Here is a 24,281-nt window from a genome sequence, read left to right on the forward strand (position 1 = left end):
AGGATAAAAGTTATCTTAAAAGCTAATTTATGGACTAAAATAATAGAAAATTAAAAATGAAGAGATTAAAGTTGTAGATAAAAGCTAAAACTATAATTAGGTTAAAATAATAAAGTGAGAAACCTGATATTTTGTAATTACTAGTGAAAATAATAATGTTTCTGCAAGTGAAAGCAGTTAGTCACGAATTTTGGAGTGATACAAATCTGAGGGCTAAATGTTGGTATATTTGGGTCTGATACTGTCAGCTTTCTACAAGGTAACACGTATTCTGTTAACTAAGAATACAAAAAGAAAACAGAATACGTGCGCTTATTAATATGAGGTAAAGCAAAGTTTTAAATCCTTATTGTGAAGACTTGAAGCATAAGACTTCTTAATTTCAACCGCTTGCGTGATTCTTTCGGTCCTTATATAAAGTGAATCGTATACAGTAACTAACTTAATAAATGCTTACTTCTCTATTTGACTCAATCATCCTAAGAACACTCCATTCTCCTTTTTTCATTACAATTGAACTCTGGACAAATTTACAATTATCCATTTTATCCAAAACATTATCCCATATGACTGAAATTAAGTCACTTGGGCCTGGTCCCAAGAAGCATAACAAGAATACTTTGTGTCGTGACTTAGTGACAACTTATTACTTCACTAATGCATTTCACTCATTAACCTGAACTAAATTGGTGCCATGGAGCCACTCGAGCAACAAACAAGGAAACTTCTCCTACTATTTAGGCATGAAATGATCTCCAAAGATCTATGAAGTTTATCTATGTTATTCAGTGTACACAATCCACAATCCCTCTCCTAGTTGCAACTCTTTACACAGTACACAAACAGATCAATTGACAAATGGTGGCACGCACAGTTTACCTTGACTCAATGGAATGAGTTTCAGAGCCTCTTAAGAAGGACCTGCGCCACCAAATTTGAAATGCCTTGCTTAGATTTGGACACTCAGTGCCATGGCTTGAGAAGTGTCGAAACCATTCCATGAAGAGCATGTACTGTTGATTTAGAGGTAGAGTAAGAAGTGTCTGACCCATAGCCTCTTGCAAAACCTTTATATCAAGCCCTCTTCTGCATCTCTGAAGCCAACCAAAGTCCACTAACATTGGCCGGAACCATGCCTGAAGAAGCCCTGATCGTGCCTCCAACCGGCATTGCAATTTTCTGGTAGCCATGGCAATAAAGAGAATCGCTGACACACGACTTAGTTCATATCTAACCATTGGGGATGCACTATCATGCATTTTAACAAGTTGGTGCTGATCTGCCCATATGTTCACAAAGTCCTCTGCTATTTGCCCATCAAGCAAGATTTCCAACAACCAATTGATGTTATCAACCTGCCTTGAGATGCGTTCAATTAGTGGCTTATTCTTATCTTTCTTTGTTAAGTTTTCAGGAGGGATGGTATCTGATGCCTCCTCAAAGAGGCTTACCAGTGAGTCCAAACATGCGTGACAAACAGAATACAGATCCTCTTTGTTGAGGTCAAGGTGATTCTTCTCATACACTGAGCTTTTGCAAAGAAGACCCTTCATCAGTGATTTTAGTTCATTTCTTGCATTGGCATCCACACAAGTGGTGATAGACCATACAAGCTGTCGAGCTACATTTGGCTGGTAAGAACAATCTACCGAGTCCTGCAAGTACAGCCTTCCTAGGATGTCTCTCGTTGTTGCTTCATCAAACTTAAATCTCGTGAATAGGCTTCTCAATTTTTCTTCTTCTTCTTCAGTCCAAGGCACAGCTTCAAGGTATTGTAAACACGACAAAACACCCTTGGTGAACATTATGCCTGCTGAAACCTAGTAATGCAATCAAACAACCATGTAAGAGACTAAAGAGGCGACGATGTGCAGGCTCAACACAAAAGAGAACAATAAAAAAGATTCTTCAATACCAAAATCACGTAAAAAGTTCATTTTGAAGCACATTGTCGTCTTAATACCTTCTTCCAGAAAATACAACATTCTGTTCGAATTTCATGCAGACTCATGGAACTTTTCCCAAGGGAAAAATACATATCCTCAAATGAAGCAAGAACAAAAAAATGATAAGACTCAGGACAAACAGGATGAAACTAGTTCCTGTTATATAAACAGCAGCAAACAAGATCAAAAAAATTCATCAAGGTTTTCTACTTGAAAAAGTTATGCAATATTGTGCACTATAATACGTGAAATAAGAACAAGAAAAGAGACTGAAACCAGCAATCAAAGATCCGAAGAACTAATAAGCACGAAAAGTCATCCAAAGGAAAACAACATAGACCCAGAATGTAATGTAATAAAAAAAATGTTTTCTTTTATTTGTATATAGAAAGTAAAGTGAAGTGTGAACCTCCAAAACATCAATGCATCGAAAAACGCCGACGTTAAGAAGTCTTTTGGTGAGGCAATCGTCGGCTTCAAACATGAGCTCAATTGTCTCTCTGAACACGCCCAAGTTCTCAACTTCAGGAACCTCTATTCTACACATTTTGTTACTCCCACTCCAAGACGCAACCCCTTTCTTGTAATCCTCTATCAACCCCGCGAACACTTCGGAATTGGCGCACAGAACCCTGGAGTTCACCTCCAGAACCATGCACCCGCCGTTCTTCCCTCTCAGACTCATCCTCACATCCCTGTCGCCGGCCACCGGCCCAGGAGATCGTGGAAGCGGCGGTTCCGGAGAGGGGGAGGGAGCGGAGGCAGCGGCGACGGGATCCGAGTCAATGGGGGAGACTCTTCCCGGAGAGAGGATCCGGCGAGGGTCGATCCGAGCGGGGATGCGGGATTTGGGGGAGGTCGGGAGGGAGAACGTGGGTTTGGAGTTGGGTTCGGGCTTGCGAGGTGGAAGAGGTTTGGAGGCGGTGAGGTTGTCGGGGCTAGAGGGAGGGACGGCGAAGGAGCAGCACCACGTGCGGCGGCGGTGGCGGCGGCGATGTTGGAAATGATCCATGTTGTGTTGGGTGCGTGAGTTTCAGAAGAAGAGCATCGGGGTGTGTGTGTGAGAGACGATGATAGTTGAGAGAGTGTGGTGTTGCTTTTTTTAACCCTTTCTTTCTTGAAATTGGAACCTATTTTTGTTTTGTTTGTTTCCTCGAGAGTTGGGTCGGATGAAGAAAATCAGCAAAAGCTTTCATGGATCAATTGCTAAACATTGTTTTCTGTTAATTCCCTCCTCCAACATCACATCTCCACTTTATTATTTCCATCTCATTATTATGCAATCTATAATCTTTTTACTTCTAAATGCATATCTTTAACCCCTTTTTCACAGTCAGATCTCCCTAATCTTGTCTTTGTTGTTGTTCCCCATAAGAATATGTGTAAAAGCCTGTATAAAGATACACAACTCTTATTCATTTCTCCATATTACATCTTTTAAAAGTAAAAAGAGAAATATTTTATTTTACTGAATTATGAATTATAAATTAATGTAGAAAGATTTTTTTTTAAAAGTTATAAACGGGTGCATTATAATGAAATTTTAAAATGGATAATATTTTAAATATGGTGATGGAAAGTATTATTCAAATTAATATGAGTTTGGAATATTGGAGTTAGAAAAGAAAATTTTATATAAAAGAGTGTGAAAACTATAGAAATATGAAGTAATATACAACTAAATAAATAACTCTTCATAAGCAAGATAAAGCTTTCAATAGAAAAATGTTATTTTGATAATGTAAATTACAATTATGATATGATGCAACACGTAAAACTATTTTATCTCTTTAGGTGAGATTTATATATTATTTCATCAAAATATTTTTTTTAATTAAATAATAAGGATGCAAATAGTTTAATGAGGCAGCCGCAAGTAGCATGATTCTGGGAACTAGGAAAATAGTATTATTATAATATTTGAGTATAGAATATATGAGTCTTTTTACTTTGCTTGTTGATAAGGGAAGGAATACTCCTCTTTTGCACTCCATTCCAATCATTCATTCCATTCAAGGATCGTGTTTGCTTCCACTTTTAATGTCTTCTTATTATTTTGCTTCACTCTTAATCTAAACACCATTTGAGGATGCCTTGTTTTCTGTTTTACGCACCAGCATTGGGTTAATTAAATAAGGAAACTCATTGATTTGTTAACTGATATAATATAATTTAATTTAATTAATAGCTATTTAAATTTAACCAGATACATCTATATTTAAACTATCTGGTTTAGATTTACAGATTATAAATTGTAGATAAATTATCAGTTTTTTTTTTCTCTTTTCAGTAACCAGAATGAAGAAGATGAAAGATTGAAGTTTGGTTTGACCCTTTTGTTTTTGAGGGAGCGAGCTTAACATGGATTGTGGTGAGAGGTGGAGTGGAGGCAAAAGTAAGAAAGAGAATGGCAGCATGGGAGAAAAATTTGGATTCATTGTTGGCATTTGGAATCTTAGATGGTCACTGAAGAATGACCAGAATTAAAAATGTTTCAGAAAAAGAAAAAGAAGCATAAAAAAACAGGTTTTTTGAGTTTTTGAGGAAGACACTAGCTGCGTTTCTTGTAATGTGTAAGTTGTTGATTTCTAGGTTGTCTGTTGGGGGTATCACATACTATGAATCCCAAAATTGTGGAGTTGAATTATTGATAGAAGTTGAAATACAGAGAGCATGGAATTATTTGCAATGGAAGAAGAGAAAAGAATGATAATGTGGGCCAGAAGCAAGAAGAGGTGATTGGAAGAGAATTTGAGATAATGTGTTTTAAATAATTCATTTATTGCGTTGCTGGAAACAAACACATTTACGTATGTGGCTCAGAGATCACAACATGCACATCACTCACTTCTCCCATCTCATTCACCTCTCATTTTCACCCTATTTTTATTTATGGATTTTCATCCTTCACTTCATAAATAAATGTGCCCACAATCTATTATTTCTATAATTCAATTAATTTAAACAAGATAATGCAGCCAGATGTTTTGTTCAGAATTTTTATTTAAATTAGTTTTTATATAAAATAAAAAATATTTTGAGCATCCATCATCATCTAAGTGATGATGCACAACAAGTTTCAAAAGCTTTAACTTGGTCATGAAAGTGTCACTTGAATGTTGACATATTTAAAAAACTATGTAACACCAATTAAATGCTTAAGTAACTGTGTTGTTGCTTGAGTATCATCTCTTCTAAAGGAAATAGAGTAATAACGATACAATACTCCCAAAAATGATATTAAAATCCAAGAGCATGTAACTCTATCATTAATATACTCTACTTGGTTATACTCAATTTCATAACTAACATACATATAAATATACATTTCATGTATATATAATAAACATGTTAATACCACCAACACATCCTTACACATGTAAACAATATCAAATTAAAAATACTATCATCAACTATATTTATCTGTGGGTTAACAAACTAACCTTAATTTATTTCTAGAAATTTGTACAGTTACATGTATCAAATTTTATACCAACAACATCTTCCTTTTACAAATTCTCAAATAAAAGAAAAAAAATTGAATCCTCGACAAGGAGTGAATTACTTATCCAAGTTAATAATCTCATTGGTTTAACTTAATTTTCATTTTAGTATCGTATCAAAAATACAATTTAACAACAAGAATATCCTTGTGTACACAAAGATATTCAACAATGAACTTGTATTACTTATTAATATATTTTCATTTATTTAGTTTAATTTTTTTATTGAATTTTTTTATTTATTTAATTTTGTGGATGTCATGGTTGAACTAGTAGCTGGTTTGAATCACCAAGGTTGTGTTTGGATTGAGGAGTGAAAGAGTGAAAGAGGGTGGATGTGTGAGGATTTGAGAGGAAAAATGTGAAAAAAATTAATGTGTTTGGATTGAAGTATGTTAGGGTGGATTTGTGAGGAAAATTAATTAAAATTTGTGAGTGATGTAATGATTGTGAGAGTATTTTTATTCTTTTAAAGATGTAAAATGTAAGACTACAAATTTACCATTGTCTTTAAACAAAATAAAATAATCAAATATTAATTATTTTGGTAGTGTAAGGAAAATTGTAAGGGGGGGGGGGGGGGGGGCATTTGGGTAGGTATTGTAAGGAAAATTTGGAATCATACGAATAGGGTTATTTTTTAGAATGGGCGGGTAGATCTAGTGGAGGTCTTTATTGTGGTACAAAGGAAGACTTGATCTTGGATCACGGTAAAATAAATGTTTGTTGCTTTCTCTTACTCAGACTCGTGTTTGGAACCTCAGTGTTGTGTGAGATATTTGAAAGATTGATATTTGGTGTTTCTTATTTAATGTTTGTACCCAGGTTTGGAAGTTGTGGTGTGTTTTGTGCAGATTTCCTTGACTTTTTCTACCCGGCAGGGATGAATTGATGTGTTTGTCTTGGATTGCGATTGGAAGTTATTTGTGATTTGTGCAGATTTTTCTGGTTATGTTCTTTTCACGCAGGATCGATTATTGTCTTTAACAATTAGTTATGTCGTAGGTCAGATTGCTGACAAAGATCTTCTTGAGCTGTTGGATTTTGTGTTTGTTATGAGGGTGTGTTTCACTGGTGGGTTAATGTATTTGGGAATTTTGTATCTTGTTCTGATATGTGATTTTGGATAATGTCATGTAAGGTCTGTGGATCCTTAGCTGGTTGGGTGCAAGAAAACTTGTTTTAGTTTTTTGTATAAGAGTTGAGGTACCCTGAAGTACCTCATTTTATTTTATTTATTTTTTGTTGATAAAAAAAAGATAACGGTGAAGAATCGACAACTTTTATTTATTATTTTAATAATTTATTTTATCTTTACTGTTAAAAAGTTAAAAAATTAAAAAATTCCTTTTTAACTTGACCGTTAGCATTAACCTTGGTTTTGGAGATAGTTTAAAACTATTTTTCATTGGATTTACATTTGAATTCATTGAAACTACATTCTACCTACTGTTAGAGTGAACCAGACTAAACAATCTATTTGGACAGTTTAAGTTTAATTGTTTAAAAATCTTGATTTGAATTGCAAAAGATACACATCAAATTTTGGCATTGTTATCAAGGAACTCTATTTGAATTCGGTTATCATTCCTTATCTTTTTCTACATATTTTTTTTTTCATTCGCATTTTATTTTTATTTTCTGCATATCTATCTTTAGTTTCTTTTGATTAGTTTTTTTCATTTATTAAAGTGATAAAAAAAAGAAAAAATATTTATGATATTGAATCTTATTTTATTTTATTTCCTTCACAATCCTTAAAAAGAAACTGTGATACAATTAGTATGATTTTTCTTAAAAAATGATCGAAAATTTAATTTCAAATTAAAGATAACTTGAGATGCTACATAGTTTTTAAATAGGTGTAAAAGTAATATTTAAACGTTGGGAGAGTGAGAGTGACTATTTTATTTTTTAATACAAGTTTAACTTCTTACTAGAGAGAGGGGAATAACATGAAGAAGGGCAATTGAATAGAATTTCAGTAGTATGGAATTTGGATATAGTTCTCTTATCCGTAAGTATACAAATATTTTATCACGGACACTATAACAAACATGATGAGCCAGATTTAGGAATTTGATAGAATACTGATATATTCACACACAGTCCATATGCAGTATATACTCCATAAAAGATTTAGCCTTGAAATCTGTGTGTCTGAGCTTTTATCTCAACTTTGTGCCTGCAATTGTAACAAATAGCAACAGGTTTGATTCAGTTCTTCTTATCCTTCTTGCCGCCTGCCAGAATGCGCTGGATTTGAAGCCCTCGGCTGAATGCTTGGTTGAACAGCAGCCTAGTTTGGAATTCTGAAACAAATGGGAACCAAGCCAATATGACCACCGGGGCAAAAATAATCACTCCCATCAAGTATTCGTATCCTCTTGCTAAAGCTTTGACAGACCCCCACATTCCAATGCCCTTCACGAATGGCCTGCATGCTTGTGCTATCTGCACAATATATAACGCCACACCAATAAAAAAGAACCGATTTTATATTCACTTTTTCACTTCTTATACATGACTTGTAATCTAATATTTAAGAGTATAACAATTAATTGAGTTAGACACTGCCATGATATTCGAGTCAGACAGATGAAACAAACCAAAATAAAGATTGATACAGAAGATGGTGGCCGGTGATTTACTAAATAGGCACCCAGACAAACTTTCGAATGTTCTAACATATGGTCAAATGTGTGGGACACAAATTTAAGTTTTGTGCATGTTTTGCATGATAAAATAAGACAAAAAAATAACGAAGCAAGAGGCCAAGACCTCTAAGCACGAACCTGAATAAGTGCCCATGCTGTTGGCAAAAAGGCTAGGAGGCTCGCAAATATGTCTCCAATTGTGAGACTTAGCAGAGTAAACATTAAAGTTAGAACGACAATGGCTCCAACGAACAGAAACAATTTGACAAGACGAAACATCAACTGGAAGTCTGCGCTGAACTGCTTTCTACCCATGGACACAATCTGCAGTTCAAATGTAACAAATTAATCAGATCATAATCTATCACTTGCAGAAAGAACCTACTTTTTTATCACATGATACCAACCTTAAGGATAACCATGACAGCTACCATCACTATCCAAGACAAAGCATAAACCTGAAGAGAAAATGCATGTCAGAAAACTTTTCTCCATACACTCATTTAAATTATTATTATTATTTTTCTTTTATACTTTTTTGTGGAGGGGAGAGGAGATAGTGATTTATAATGAGATCATGGTATTTAGAAAAGGGCTAAATTCTCCTATATTCAAGGGATTATGATAAGAATCTGAGTATTATGAACAGTTTGAAGTCCTAAATAGAATAGAATGTTTAGTGGTATATTTAGGTATTGAATTCTCTTTTTTAAAAGCTAGTTTTTGAGGTGGGTTCCAAATGCTTGAATATTAGTCAATTTGTAGCTGAGACACTGGTTCTCTATATATCCGAGTTAACAACGCTTCACTCACCCTCAAATACCGGAGTTTGTAGTATAGACATTGGTGTTAAATAAGTTAAACCCTGTTGTGTGGCTCCAGACATGAAAACATAAAATGAAATTAAATTAGCTAGCATAATTACCAAGATGCTCTTGTCACCTCTGGCTACATTGAGATGATACACAATTCCATATTGATAGACAAAGAAACGCAGGTCAAGAATAATTTCACATAACCGCCCCAGACACCCAGTGTTCTGCAGATGATCCTGTTCTTCATTCCACCATGACTCCCAACTCTTGTTTGAAGGAACACCAATACCACCTCGAATACTTATCCACTTTTGCCAATCATCCCAGTCCTCAACTATCTTCTGCCATTCAAACCCTGATGGATTAAATAGGAAAGGTGAAAACAAAAATGAGCAGACCAAAAACCACATTGACGACGAGAGAAGGCCATATGTTGTTGGATCTGGTGCCGCTGATCCATAAATCCTATAACATATGAGCAAAATTGCGAGCTCAATCCCTTTAACAAAGTGACTTCTAGAGTACAATCTGTAATTTTCAGCAAACTTCTCATGGCGAACAACAAAACCACGGCCAGTTGCTCTATACTTTGCCCCTCCATGAAGAAGAGTGCGCCCAAAATAGTGCAGCTTTGTCCCTAGGGAGAAAGTGAAGAAAACAGGTGCTAGCTGCAACTGCATTATTATGAGATCCCCTATAGCAGTTCTGAACCCTCTCTCTAGTCCAATTTCCATGAACATGGGCAAAGTCATTACGAGTCCTATTTGAACAAGGGATTGGGAAGCTAATGCTGCCTGTAGTGCTACATTTCCCTTTCTCCTAGCCAACTTTACTATTGCATCCTCAAATCCACTCAAACACAGGTATAATTTGCCATATAGGAATGCATAACATGTGAGAACCACAATCTACGAATCAAAAAAAGAAAGATTTACTGCCATATGCAGAATTACAAATCAAGAAAAGGAAAAACAAAGACATTTAAATAGATAAATAGCTAAGACAAATTAAATAGCTTCCCTTAAGAATTGTCAGTTATCACTGTAACAATACTCAGTCAAGTTCTCATTTTGTGGGAAACACATAAATGGTTTAGTGTTCGTGTGATAAGAGATTAATTTCCACATACATTAATCATATTAGGATTGATTTGTTTTTAAATACACAGTTAGTGTTGGTTTAATCTTAATGTCAAAGATTTGAGCAAAAGAATAATAGTAAACAGCAAGTACTGCTTTTGTAATATCCTAAATGCATTAGCCATTACCATTGAGCTTATATAAAATCCAATGGTCGTGAAATAGCATGATAACATGCGGAAAAAGTCAAAACGATGCCCCAGTCTGTAGATATCTCTGCTTAATGTCTGTTCTCCGTTACCACAAGCCACTTTTGCTTCAAAAAGTGAGATTTGATTGAGCCCAACGTCTCTACCCTTTCCGCACTGGATATATTCATGATGAGTGATATTTCCGCGTCTTAGTGTGGAGTTGAATCCTGCATAGGCAAAAGCATATGATGCAGCGTACCAAAAAACGCACATGATGCAATGTACCAAAAAAGATCATATGATGCTTAAAAGGAAATATCCAATGTCAGTACAAAGAAAGATTTTTCAAGAATGGTACCAGCAAAAATATCCTCGCTCAAATTGATGCCACAAGAAGCCTTGCTAAATCCTCCTCGAGTTATGTGGAAAATTCTATCAAAAACATCTGGATGACCATAGTGGAATCGCACCCTAGAATTCAACAAATTTAGTATAAGCCACAAAATGTATCCTCTGCATTATATTCATTCTAATAAATGTCTTGCAACAACAGGAGAAAAGATGCTAAAGTGAAATTTGAGAGTTCTCTAATTATTGTCTCCGAAAATTGAAACAGCATGCCCTATGACACTCAAACAAGAAGAGCAAAATAGTGGGGGGAAAGGAAGAAATAAGCAAAGCTCATAGTATAATCTGAATAATACTTAATTTGATTCTAAACATTTATATTACATGTATTTCCCTTTTAAATAAAATCACTGTTTTAACTTGGGTGAGATCTTGTATTAGCCAATTCTGCAGTAGGTTCCTGATTTATTATAGAAGTTAAACAGGTATTTACTAGTCAACCATGTCATGAAATCACTAGAGGAAATCTTACTTCAGTGGTCTTGCAAGAACTCTTTGACCAATTGTGACAAAACTTGTTTCTTGATTTGACATAAACCAAGCCAAGGAAGAGACACTGTAGCAAGTGATAGAATTAAGTAATATGGTAACTTAGCATGACAAAATGCTCACTGGATGTGAATAAATTTCATCAGACCTGCCAGTAAAGATATGTTCACGAACACCTAATATTGTAGGCCGTCTCACCCCATGATCTTCACTAAACTCTTCCAAAAGATTGCGCATTTTTAAAGCTTCTTCCAAGTAATTATCCTTCAAGAAATTTGCACCGTTTCAACAGGTCAAAGTTTATAATGTTTTTCGCTTAAGAAATGTTTATAATGCTTTACCTGGTTCATGTCAATAGTCTGAAGAGCTTCGCCTCTTGTAAAAATGATGGCATGATTTTGATTTTCAGGCTTCCCTTCTCCTATCTTTGCTGGACCCGGCAGTTTTATCCGAAATATTTCCTTCAGAGAAAATAATAAAGCCATAAATTCTATGTTAATCACAAATTAATTAGCTTCCTGAATCGTTAGGCATTTACTTGGTCAAGATTGTCCACAGCTTTGACTAGTACAGAGTAATAAACTTTCTGAACTTTCCCTCCCTCTCTTTCTTCAACTTCATCAATATAAGCCACACGAAGTGAGGGATTGCTACAAATGAAGAACCGGATATTATATTCTTAAATGAAGCGGACTTCAGAAACCAAAGGCAAATATATATTGCATTTGAACTAAGCTCAATTCATGAATTGGAGAACATACTTAACCATCAAATTCAAAATGTCTGTCGCACGGCGATCTCCACTACGCTTCTGATTCCCATAGTTCTGACAGGTAGCGACGTATGTAAATTTCATGTCTGCAACCGCCTCTAAACTGGCATATAAGGATCTATGGCTCTTTTTATCTTCCTCGGACGGGGCAGTAACAGCTTTATAGCCGTCAAGTATCTCTGTTCACAAGATAACATAAAACCATAGAATCATCTATTCTTGGTAGCGAACTACTTTTTTGTCTATCACCATGAAGAATATAAATAAGTAAAAAATTTCATATAAGTGATAGTTGTGCATAAAGCCTGGCCCAAAATTCAAAACTAGCTTGCGATTGCCACAGTAGCAAGCAACTAGACTAAGCTCAAAAAGCTTGGAATAAAAGAAAATCACATTTACCCTTTTCATTTGCCATATCTAGAAAAGCCTGAAGCTTAATAGCTCGCCGGTAGTACATCATTCCCCTAACTGCATTGATGTACACGTACAAGAGGAAAAATATTAATCACCAAATCCTGTTTGTGGGGATGGAGAGGGTAGAAGTCACTGTTACCTGTCCTGCTAAGAGTTTGTCCTCGTAACGAGGCCCAGTGACGTAGCTGTAATATGTGTTCATCTTTCTCCCATATCTCGCTATCTTTCTTACAACCAAGACGTTCCATTAAGTTATTCCACTCATCTGAAAAGATAACTAAAATTTAGCCAGTCCTTTTGCAACTAGCAAATTACAGTCAAGATATATAGTGATAGTTGTTACAGACCAGGGTAGATCTTTTGCAGGTAATATATGATTGACACGCCATCTTCATTTTCAACCTCAAGGTCATTCTTCGAGTAGACAGTCTCTTCACTGTAGTATGGAGTTAAGACACTGCAAACAAAAAGCAAAATGCTACTTATAAGCTCAAGATAACTTCGGAACACATCGATTCAACACCAATGCATCACAAATTGCTTTAGAAATAAAATATTAAACAAACCAGGAAAAGATAATTTGCGTAATAAGAATTAAGAGATTAACCCTGATGACCACAAATTCTCTAAACTCTGGAAGCATTTCATTATTCAATATGAATAAGTTACCAGAATAGGATGTTCTTGCAGTTTATTGTACATGACATGACATATGCATACATCTTAATGGCCACAAGTTCTGTACAAAAACAAGCATCAGACCTTATTGGAAATGGTTTCTATTCCAAGGGATTTAATGTCTAGATAGCTGAATAGACATATAGTGACTTATTATTTGCCTAGGGAGTTACATTTATTTTTTTATTGCTCTTAAATGAAACTCATTTCGAAATTATTACAGATACTCCTGCTGTTCAGTGGTTCTGCACTCAAGCATTTCACCTAAATCCAGTCTTCAACTAACCTGAAGGATAGCATTTTTCGAACTCGTGGAGCACGTGGCATATCCATGAACAATGAATTGGTAAAGAATGCAATCCTCCTGCGTGCTTCAAGGTTTGTTGGAACCTCAATGGCAGATTCCTTCACCGTCAAAAGTAAATAAAGACGTCTAATCTGAAAATCCAAAATTATTCGAAGTCACATAAGTATCTGAAAAGTTAATAATAACGGAAACTGTAAATAATAATTATTATTATTATCATTATTACCTGTTCGTCCCATTGTGCTGTAAGTACAGGAGGAAATAATACAGCTGGTCTTGCATCTGTACCAGCAAAAAGTTGCCTTCCAGTATCCTTACTACTATGATAAAGTTCTGCCAATTCACTGAAGAACATCACAGTATGAAAGCACACATTATTATTATTATCGGAAGAAAGATACGAATTATTAAATTCCAAATTCAGTGCAGTCAAGTTAACCAACCTGTTCTCATTTACCACCATATCACGTGTAAAGACTTCTAACATGTCTTGCAATAAGACCACCACTGTACCTTGCTTGGATGCATCTGCATCTTTCTGTAATCATAAAAGGATATGTAAGCAGATAAACAGGATAGTTACAAGAAACCGTTTAAGAATACAAACAAAGGTTATGTATGATTAGTTTTCTTTAGATAACTCACCAAGATTTCCACAAGCTCCACGAACTTCTTACAAAGGGAAGGTAAAAACCCCATTCGGAAATTTGTGAGAAGTGTATTCTTAGAGATGCTGTTTTCAACTTCCTTAATAATGACAGAGATTGTCCTGTTCCATCACAAAGAATTAAGCCTATTGATAATGACATACGTTTTAACAGAGTGAACCATATGTTCCTTCATTTATCTCGAGTCAAGTAATCCAGACTGACAATTAAAATATAAAAAGATAAATAAATGAAAAGTATATGTACGTCAAACAAGACTCATTGCTTTTGTGAATTGGAAATAGTAAGAGCCAAATTTATAGTCTTCATAAAAAAAAACATGGTTAGGATTATTTATAATCTTACATTGACAATGCTTCTTGTATGAACTGTAAACTAAAATGGACAAACATCAATAGGGAAAGATACTGAAAGCTACCTCTTCTCAGCTTCTCCTACTATCAAAGCATGCAGGATGTTTTTAAATGATTCATAGCATTCAATCACAGCACATTTCATATATTCATCTGCACATATGCGCTTCCAAAGATCGGAGTCCTTTCCTCGAAATTGAGCTGCCATGTCCAGTGCTATAGGAATCTGTAAATGTAGACAGTGAGCCAATTATATGAACTGGTAAACTACAAGCATATTAAAAATTGAATTATACAGACCTTGCTTGCAAGCAAAAAAGGTGGCCACTGAATTGTTTTCAAGCTTGGATCTGATGAGTATGGAACCATCAAAAGATCCATCTCCCTGGAGTGATACTATCACAGGTTAGTCCTTAGTAGGTGATGGGTTACAAATCAAAATATGGAGGAGAAAGAATAGAAGATAGGATTTATGACAAAAAGCAATTAAAGAGTTTGGTTCTGTGGCCTTTCCTATCACTTATGATATCTTCCTCACGGAAACTACAAATAACTTCATTCCATAATTGAGCAAACTTAGCAGCTTCACTCCTTCTGCTTGCAGAAATCTATACAAACACGGAAACATAAGTGGGGATAAATAGTTATATTTAGTTTACTGTAGTTAGCAGCAAAGTGAAAATGTGATAGAAACCTCGTCAAATCGCTTCGATAAAGAAAATTTCTTCTTCTGCTTCATGTCAGTAGGAACCAAGTATGTGTTGAATGCTCCAGGCAATGACTGGAACCTCGATCTCAGCATGGTAAGAGTGCGTATCTGTGTAAGCAAATTGATAACAACATTAACTGGTCGGTAAAATAATGTGATTTGAAGTATTATATGTATTTTATTACGTGACTTTTCCAATGTCAAGTTCTTCCAGACAATTATTTACTCTTTGGAAACTTCAAGATTTCATAAAAAAATATTATGGATACATGTTTTTCAGAAGTAAAGAAAACCAATAAAATAGCTACTTCGTAACTTCTCTCCAGATATATAAATAAGATATATTGACAGTAACCTCTCCTAGACGATCAAAGGCTCCAATAACACCACCGCAAATAGTTGAAAAGATGGAATACCAAATTTGAGTGTCCATGAAATAAATCTGCATTCAAAATGTAATCTGAGATGTTTACACTGAAAACTTTATCCCAAGCAAATGAAAAGATTAATATACGTGAGTATAACCACCAAATATAGCATACACACCATAAGTACAGGGGCCCAGAGTGCAATAACTGCACCGTAGTTATTTTGAGCTGCATAGACCAGAAATACTAGATCAATAAAGTTAACAGCAAGTTGCAATGGACTAAAAAAATGTGAAGAAAACTACCTTCAGGGAAAAATTCATGCCAAGCAAAATCAACATGCCGGATACTCATTATGTCCTTAGTTGGCTGAACCAGAGGTTTGATCTGAAGAAAAAACAGTTAAAAGAGGCTCAACAAATTCACAAGACATTATTAAGAAAATAGCAACTACAACCGCAGTAATAATTACCTGTAGAAAAAAGCTGAATGAAAATTTAGCAGCCAAAAGAATCACCCAAAAAAGAGTGTACCTGTAATTTTAAAAGAAATAGATGATGAAAAAATTTCAAACAAATAACAGGAGCACAAACCTTAAGTAACTTGGATAACATAGTATTCTGCAAAACTCACTTTAGGAGAGCAAATTGACTCTCATGCATTCCTCTTCCCACATATATTCTTGGCTGCATGATGATTATCCATTTATGTTAGAAATTTAATCAATGATTCAAAAAAATTGCTTCCTACTGATTTCTGTAATCAGGTGGGTGTATGCATTAATTTCAACATTGAAACAATAAAGTACACTGAAACAAGCATCATACCACTAAAATAATTTCAATTTATAATGAAGAGGAATAGTTAAATGCGAAGTGAATATGAAATCAGAAGACACACTACCTGTGACCACCATAAGAGAAACCTAACTATGTGCCAGTTTGAGTTTTCAATCCAACGCCTAAGCATTGGGAAAAGAAAGAGAGCAGCTGCTAGTAAATTTGGAAGCAGATAAACTGCAACTGCAAATATATACAATGGTGGAATCCCCTTTATACGATGAAGAAAGGAAAGCAGATCCTTCATAAAGTTAGGGGCATCCTTGAAGGAATGCACATAGAAGAGTGGAAGAGCAATGACCCAAAAAAGGCTAACAACGACTTTGAGAAAATTTCGTAGGACATCAGTGAATCTCCAACGATGATAGCCTGGAAAGTTCAAAGCCAGGTCCAAGATACCTAAATAAAAATAAAAATGAACAAATGCAATGTCAATTCTTCAACTACTAGCTTAAACAAAAACCAGCAAAAAAAAACTCCTAAAACTAGTGCTTCTGATAATAGTATGATAAATTATACAGAGAAACTTGAGTCAATATATCATACTTTGAAGTAAGCGCAGAATGGCTGCTGTAATGAATATGCTAGAGAGATCATATAAGACCTCTTTCTGAAAGATATCCAACAATGATATCCCTTCCCAGGCAATAATGAACATCATCTGCAATAAGAATGTTATGATCTTGTGAGAGCAACAATCAAGGGACATGATGACATAATCACTTCTGTTGAAAACAAATACCTGCAAACCTAGCAGATAGAAGGTCCAAAGACGATCAAAACTGCGGAAGATGTGCCAGAATGATCGGGTCTCAACAAAATTTGATTTGCCAGTTCTTCCAGGTGTTTTTTGAGCACCCTTCCTTCCCTGATATGGAATTCATATAAGCATTGTACTAAATATATATCCTGCATTCAGGCAAGCAACTCCTAAGAGAATAAATACCTGTGTCATAGTTGATCTAAAAAATTCACCATCATCGCGCATGGGCCATCCAAGTGAAAAGCAATCAGGTGACCTGAAACCAAATGCATTGGAAGCTAAACCAACAGGCCAAAGGAAGTCAGTTTCAATAAGAAATAAAAACCCAAAGGCAAACGAACCAGAAATATTCATTTAGATCATCATAGTTGCACCAGGCTGAGTGAGGAGCTGCTCCTTGTCTGCTCTTCTTGGCTTCCTGTATTGATTAGCAGGGTAATAACTCATCACCGAGAAGAAAAGTACCTGACGTAAGTTGACGATCCAATATCAGAAAAACCATACCTTTTCTATTACTCGGTATATAGGAGTTATAACCTTGCGCAAGAATGCCTCATCATCACCACCATAAGAAGGTTTGATGTTTTCACCAGTAACAATGCTGACATTTCCAGCCAATAAACCATGAAGTTCATAAGCCATCTGAAGTTATAGTTGACTGTTATTAGTACGTGCAGAAAAATAACTAACAATAAAATAAAAACGTTACAGTTCATCTGCTAACACATTCTGGCACAAGATATTGTAACACTCGAAAAATATGTACGCACATTATGAAATATGTAGCAAAGACACTCTGGCATGAAGCGAACATTGGATGCTTCACCCCATATGAGAAGATACAAGCCCATATAAAGTAACTTCCTTTGTTGTATCTCTTGATGACCTTGAGGATATCTGCACGAAAGAATACCATAGTCACTTTAGCATAAATATTTTCAGATTTATTCTTAAAAATATGATAGGAAAAGGTAGGAAAGTTGTTTGGCGAAGGAGATATAGTTATATCTTACCGTAAGCTATGTCTTCGTCCCAAAAATTTGCACCACGTTTTGTAATTCTTAAACAGATTATTCATCACTGCATCAATGGCTCGATCATCAAGCTGCAGTTGTTTAAGAAAATCAAAATACAGTGAAATTTAGCTAAGGCTCAATAGCAAAACAGGCTACCTGATAACTAAATGAACACGGGAGTTCTCTTTATTTCTAGTTTATCTCTATTAAACCTATAAATGATTTGCTAAGTACAGAAGATGCAAGATATAGCTACATACCTTGCTAAGGGGCTCAGATTTGGGGTTTAGCCTTATGTGAGCGTTAGCAAGAAGTAGAATTAAATGCTCTCTCTGGTTCCTGACGTTGTCCCTCTGAACCAAAATAAACCAAAAAGATTAACAAATTGCGGGGGCTATAAAAAAGATGAAGCAAGTTATAATCACTTTTCCTATCGATTTCTATTTGGGAGTAGAATACATACCTGGAACCCAAACATAGCTCTAAGCCAATCAAGCAGATCCAAATCACCAGTTCTCTGTCTTTGTTGCTCAAATAAAGTTGGCCAATTCAGGCCACGAGTATTCCAGAAGGCCGAAACAGCTGCCTTAATCTAAACAGTGGAAAGATAACCAAAGAATTCAGTACAAAGCCAAACAAAATACAAACACTACAAATCAATCGCGGCAGAAGGGATACCTCTTCAAGCTGCATAATAGGTTGAGAAGCCCCGGCTGAGTTCAACGGAAGAATGTTGAAAGGTGCATATATCTCCGTCTTTTCCTGGACATCTCTAGCTGCCGCAATGATCTGAATGCACAAAAATTACTGCTGTCATTTATAACTTCCAAAAAAACTTATGCGGCAAGGTACGTTTGTCCACAAGATGAAAATGAAAATGTACTGTACATATTAATCAAAACAGACCTCAGGAGCTACTTCTTCGACCTTCTCAGTCTTGTTAACAGCACAAAGAACTTCAAAAAGCACCCCGGCGGTCTGGTAAGCTTTCCCGAGCTGTGCTCTAACGTTGAAAATAAAATAAAAAAGATACATAGGAATGTTAAGCATGGAGGCGAAGGAGGTGTCCTTATCTTAACAAGACATATATAAGTGTACCTGTCTGCCTGTTCTCCTTCGTCAAGAGCTCTGACATAATGCTCATAGTATTGCTGATAATAAGCCTGGATTTCCCTTGCATCTGTCTTCTTAACACGAAGGGCAAGACTTTGTCCGTTGTCCTAGAGTCGATAAATCATGTGAGAGAAGTTCGAGTAGGAGAACCAAAGTGCACTCTTTCTATCTCCGTTTTAGTAAAGGAGGAAATAATAATAATAATCAATAAAAATAGTAATGTAAATTTTAGTTCACTTCCTTCCGAATCTCACACTTCTTTTCTTAAGAAACACATAATGCTTCATTGTACTAATAATTTAAATAAAAAAACTGATGAGTTGTAGTTTATATTACTAATAAATTAGTAATGCATTATAATGAGAAATGAATATGTCTAGTTAATAAAGTTCACGATCAAACAAAATATAAAATTGTCAATACTTCTAATTTAATTTAAAAATATATTTATTTATTTCTCATATAAATATAAAGTAATAATAATGATGATGATGATAAATAATAATAAATTTGATTTGACCCCAACTCATTTTAATCATATGAAAAATATTCACAAACCACAACATTAAATGAGAAATTACCACAATAATAATAATAATAATTGATTCACTTTAAAAATAAATATGTAATAATTAATTATACACATAAAATATATTATTGTTTTAGTAACTGTTATGATGTGGACATCGCCAAAATGGCAAGAATTCAACTTTGAAATGTTTAATTAAGAGAGACAAGCCAGATTTGGTAGAACGACATGCATATATTTAATCATGATTTTTTATCTTTAAATTTTTTTAGCTATTTACTGTTAATTTTAATTTAAGTATATTAATAACATAATTTACTGTAATCTAGTTAAGTATGTAAGATAAACTAATTATATTTTATAATAAATACTTTAAAAATAATACTTATATTGATTTTGTAATAGTTCACAGTTTAAATAACCTAGAACATCCACAATACATACATGGTTACTTAAACAAACTATTTATGTTAATTTTGTAAGTCTTACAATGGCACATATAGGTTTAAGCATTCTATACGATTTACTTCAATATGGAGGGTGTTAAATTAAGTCTGTAACCCAATTTAGTATATCTTATAACTCATTATTAACACTTAAAATATTAATTTTCTCATTAAATGTATGCTATTATATTTAAACAATATTGTTTTATAGAAATAAATATACTTATATAAGTAATTTCACAATTTTTTTCTGATAATAAATTTTGTTAAACAATATCGGTTAACTTTATTCCGTCAACTTATATGATTTTGTAAAAGTAAAACTATTGTTTCTATTGCTTTTTGGTGTGTTATAAACTTATAGGATTAATCTCTCACATTGTGTGAAATAAGTGAAAAATATATGTTTGGGATATGAATGATTTTTAAGAGAGAAAAATAAGAAAAAGAATGAAATATGTTTATTTATAATTTAATTAAAAGTAGAGTATACATAAGTTAAGTTCTCTTGTTTAGTTTTTTTTTTAAAAAAATATTTTGCATAAAATAATTTTAATTAATAGAAAAAAATGTTATTTTCTTCTTCTGAAAAATGTATGGATTTTTTTTCTAAACAAATCCTTGTTGGAAACCCTAACTAAGGTGTTCCATTGGTCGTTATTAGTCTGGTTATAATATATATATATATATATATATATATATATATATAAAAGAATACTGCGAATTTCAGAATAATAAAGAAAGAGTTTAATAAGTTAATTACAGATAAGGTAATTATGATGATAAATTTATTACATGTAATATGGTTTATGCTGGAATGTTCACCAATTTTTTTCATGGAAAAGACGAAACATTTTTTAACGAAAATAAATAACGATTCCCATTGAGTTGATGGTAGTTATGCGAAGGACTGCGCTTTAAAATACAAGTTGTAGAAAATCGTTAGAATATAATTTCTCATAGTTTAAGTATTACTACTAGTGTTGTGTATAAAAAGGTATTACTGTTATTACTTTAGAAAAAAAAAATCTGTACAATCATTTTACGTATTTTAATCATTTTTATATTATATTATAAGTTTTTGGATAGTTTAAAGTTGGAAGCATATTTGTTTTACCCAAATAAAATGGAACTTGATAGTTTTACCCTTCATATTTTCTGTTACATGTATTAAAAAACTATATATAATAATAAAATATTAAATTAAATTATTTAATTAAAATATAAATTAAATTAACTATCATGTTCCAAAAAGTAATACTATTTCTTGAATAAAGTTAAATTTTTAATTTTCAAAATGATACCATATATCCATTAAATAAAATATATCTTTAACAATTTAAAATAATAATGTTCTGATTATGTTTAATTTATTTTTTAACTTAAATCTTAATATATGTATTATTATTTTTTATAATGGATGGTGAAGTGGTAGTATTTTTTTTAAGGGTATGAAAGTATTATTTCTGTTTTTGACGTGACAGTTGGAGACATGCTAGCGAAAAGAGTTAGTTACGTACCCTCTCCAATCGCTGCAGCAACAGCGTCTTAAATTGCCTCACACCACGTCCGCTGGAGCTCTGATCCAACCGGTGCGCCTTCTCGAAAGCATAGAACCGACCTTACAACAACCAACAAACCAATTTCAGATTCAGAGAATTTTCTATGAGATTTCATACAGTAAATTTTACTACTAAATAAAAAAGAAGAAAAAAATATTAGATGTAATAAATTATGAAGGAGATAGGCAAAAATTATTGATGTATGAATTGTTGCCATAGAACATTGACGACATAAAACATTGAAGGAAATGAAATAGAGTCTGTGCTACTGAGCTAAAGCAACATTGACGACAACATACATAGATAAGCAACCCTAGGGCGTTCGCTTTCGATCTCATTGGCGACTCGGAGAATCGGCGAAATGGAAGCGAGCGCAGACGGAACAACCTCATTGTCGAAAACCTCCGCTGAGAACGTCGTGGCGGCACTTCTGGACGGGCGCCTCGTCAGCGTGTTCGGTGCCGCATCCAGACCGGGCATCGTGGATCACCACCCCGACGTTCCCTGCTCTATGTCTTCTACTTCACCTCTTTCTCCTCTGTTCCAATATCATGTGAACAAAATTAAGTGATTAATTATTAAAAAAAATATAAAATGAGGAGTAATTGAAATGCAGTGGTGATGAAAACCTAGAGCAGAGGAGAAAGACGGTTTCAGAAGAAGCTGAAGCGGGAGGCAGGCTTCTGCGAAAGGAAAAGCAGAGAGCGAGAGAGAGAAAGCGCGGGAGGAGAAAGACTATGAGAGAGGAAGAAGGAGATGACACGTGGGAGAGGGAGAAAGGGAAATGATTGGAAGAACAAGGTTTACGGAAGCAACACAAAAAGAATATGATGAGAGAGGAGAATTAATTTTTAAGGAACTTTCTCTCTTTTCTTTTATTTATAGTAGCTAGGGTAGCGGAACGCTGCTATCTAGGGAATAATGTGATTACTCCAACAAATATCACAGCTTAATCTGATGCATTTCTGTTAAGTGAGTCAAACTTTTAGAAAGATGAATGATACAGCAAATGAAAAACATAATCTATGTAATAGAGAGGGACTCACACGGAGGATAAATATAGTATAAAGAGACGAATCTATATATTATATAATTATGATTTATATAAATTGATAAATAAATTTATAAAGAGACGAATCTATATATTATATAATTATGATTTATATAAATTGATAATAAAGATTTATGTATACAAGTATTTTTTAGATTATTTTTTGAAACTAAAAAACGGATTCAAAAGGATTTATTTTTTATTTTTATAATCATATATAATGTATTTTTTTTTAAAAATTATGTTAGAACAATATTAAAATTGTCAAAAATCTAACAACTACTTTTTGAATTAAACACTTCATACTTGTCATATCTATTATATGATTGTCTAATCTTCATATAACATAATTCACTACTATTGGGATGGTCGTTATCATGCCTCCTTCGTTGTTATTATTTTCAATACAAACCATGCTTGTCTGCATCAAATATACATGGATGCATCATTAATCAAGAGCATGATATTCAGATTGCATTGCACGAAGCCATTGGGGATGTTTCATAGCTTGTTTGTAGGTGGACGGCTGAAACGAGTCATTAGTCACAACAGTATGGAGAATTTTGGGTTTAGATATACCTGCCTTAGCACGAGTTACCATGGGATGAAGATTGTTAACTGGAATAGGAGAAGTAGTCTGACAATGATTATTAGCAGTAGATATAGGTGATGACTGAGTGGGTGTAGGTGTAGGAGAGGAACAATTAGGAAAAGAAACCACAGTTATAGGTGAAGAAGAAAAGGAAGAAGCAGTAGTATTGCTCTCATTATGAATAACAAAAGGATTATCATGTTGGGAAAAGGGAAACAAATATTCATTGAAAATCACATGTCTTGAGATGATAGTCTTCCCAGACTGAGTTAGGCAAACATATCCTTTGTGTGTACTGTTATAACCAAGAAATAAACACAAAGATGACTTAAAATCAAACTTATGTTGATTATAAGGCCGCAAAAGAGGATAACAGGCACACCCAAAAATACGAAGAAAGGTATAATCAGGTTTAGATGAAAACAACTTTTCATGAGGACTTATATTATCTAAAACAGGCGTGGGTAAAAGATTAATAATCTGAACAGCAGAGATAAAAGCCTCACCCCAAAATTTGAGAGGAAGAGAAGCAGCAGAAAGAAGGGCCAAACCTGTTTCGGCAACATGTCGATGTTTGCGTTCGATAGATCCATTTTGTTCATGAGTATGTGGACAAGTAAAACGATGAGAAATACCATGATCATGCAAGACTTTTGTTAAGGAAATAAACTCCTTAGCATTATCAGTTTGAAGACTTTTGATGAGAAAACCAGTTTGTTTTTCAGCAAGTAATTTGAAACGCAAAAAGACAGCAGTAGCTTGAGATTTTGAAGTTATAAGATACAACCAAGTATACCTAGAAAAAGCATCAAGAAAAGCAATGTAATACATAGATCCATCACGTGCAGTAACATGGGAGGGACCCCAGATATCAACAAAAGCTAACTGAAGAGGAGCAGTATAAACAGTGTGTGAAAGAGGAAAAGGCAATTGATGACTTTTGGCAATAACACACGAATCACAAAAGAGAGAATTTTTATTACACAATATATTGTTCATTCGCATTACACATT

General features: G+C 34.2%; 2 protein-coding genes and 1 non-coding gene across 3 annotated transcripts; all 3 read right to left on the reverse strand.

Moving 5' to 3' along the window:
• Nucleotides 1-477: 477 nt before the first annotated feature.
• On the reverse strand, nt 478-3,317 carry LOC137821254 (BTB/POZ domain-containing protein At2g13690-like). Its single transcript, XM_068625759.1, has 2 exons — nt 2,356-3,317; nt 478-1,820 (listed from the first exon to the last, which is right to left on the reverse strand). Exons 1-2 carry the CDS (start codon nt 2,956-2,958, stop codon nt 876-878), a joined length of 1,548 nt encoding a protein of 515 aa, XP_068481860.1. The 5' UTR covers nt 2,959-3,317; the 3' UTR covers nt 478-875.
• Nucleotides 3,318-7,400: 4,083 nt separating this feature from the next.
• LOC137822558 (callose synthase 5-like) lies at nt 7,401-22,159 on the reverse strand. Its single transcript, XM_068627462.1, has 42 exons — nt 21,925-22,159; nt 21,584-21,684; nt 19,074-19,195; nt 18,882-18,978; nt 18,654-18,764; nt 18,439-18,567; nt 18,236-18,328; nt 17,973-18,064; nt 17,730-17,856; nt 17,464-17,601; nt 17,301-17,377; nt 17,143-17,215; nt 16,939-17,064; nt 16,743-16,857; nt 16,261-16,595; nt 15,991-16,043; nt 15,830-15,890; nt 15,663-15,744; nt 15,536-15,585; nt 15,345-15,431; nt 14,975-15,097; nt 14,793-14,888; nt 14,581-14,664; nt 14,346-14,506; nt 13,905-14,028; nt 13,703-13,797; nt 13,486-13,603; nt 13,239-13,390; nt 12,622-12,731; nt 12,414-12,539; nt 12,260-12,328; nt 11,850-12,039; nt 11,627-11,738; nt 11,430-11,549; nt 11,237-11,352; nt 11,072-11,155; nt 10,550-10,662; nt 10,189-10,418; nt 9,032-9,829; nt 8,514-8,564; nt 8,245-8,430; nt 7,401-7,903 (listed from the first exon to the last, which is right to left on the reverse strand). Exons 1-42 carry the CDS (start codon nt 22,103-22,105, stop codon nt 7,667-7,669), a joined length of 5,745 nt encoding a protein of 1,914 aa, XP_068483563.1. The 5' UTR covers nt 22,106-22,159; the 3' UTR covers nt 7,401-7,666.
• On the reverse strand, nt 12,253-12,331 carry LOC137823240 (small nucleolar RNA J33). The gene has a single exon (XR_011083093.1). It is a non-coding gene; the product is annotated as a small nucleolar RNA J33 (small nucleolar RNA).
• Nucleotides 22,160-24,281: the final 2,122 nt, after the last annotated feature.

Source organism: Phaseolus vulgaris, chromosome 9 (assembly GCF_000499845.2).
Source record: "Phaseolus vulgaris cultivar G19833 chromosome 9, P. vulgaris v2.0, whole genome shotgun sequence".
Taxonomy (NCBI): domain Eukaryota; kingdom Viridiplantae; phylum Streptophyta; class Magnoliopsida; order Fabales; family Fabaceae; genus Phaseolus; species Phaseolus vulgaris.

Coding starts and splice junctions, on each gene's coding strand:
- LOC137821254 (XM_068625759.1), bottom strand. CDS start 2,958: ATGGATCATTTCCAACATCGCCGCCGCCACCGCCGCCGCACGTGGTGC. Junction 1,821..2,355: donor GATGCATTGATGTTTTGGAG/GTTCACACTTCA, acceptor TTGCATTACTAG/GTTTCAGCAGGCATAATGTT.
- LOC137822558 (XM_068627462.1), bottom strand. CDS start 22,105: ATGCCCGGTCTGGATGCGGCACCGAACACGCTGACGAGGCGCCCGTCC. Junction 21,685..21,924: donor CCCTAGGGTTGCTTATCTAT/GTATGTTGTCGT, acceptor GGTTGTTGTAAG/GTCGGTTCTATGCTTTCGAG. Junction 11,156..11,236: donor GAACATATCTTTACTGGCAG/GTCTGATGAAAT, acceptor CACTTGCTACAG/TGTCTCTTCCTTGGCTTGGT.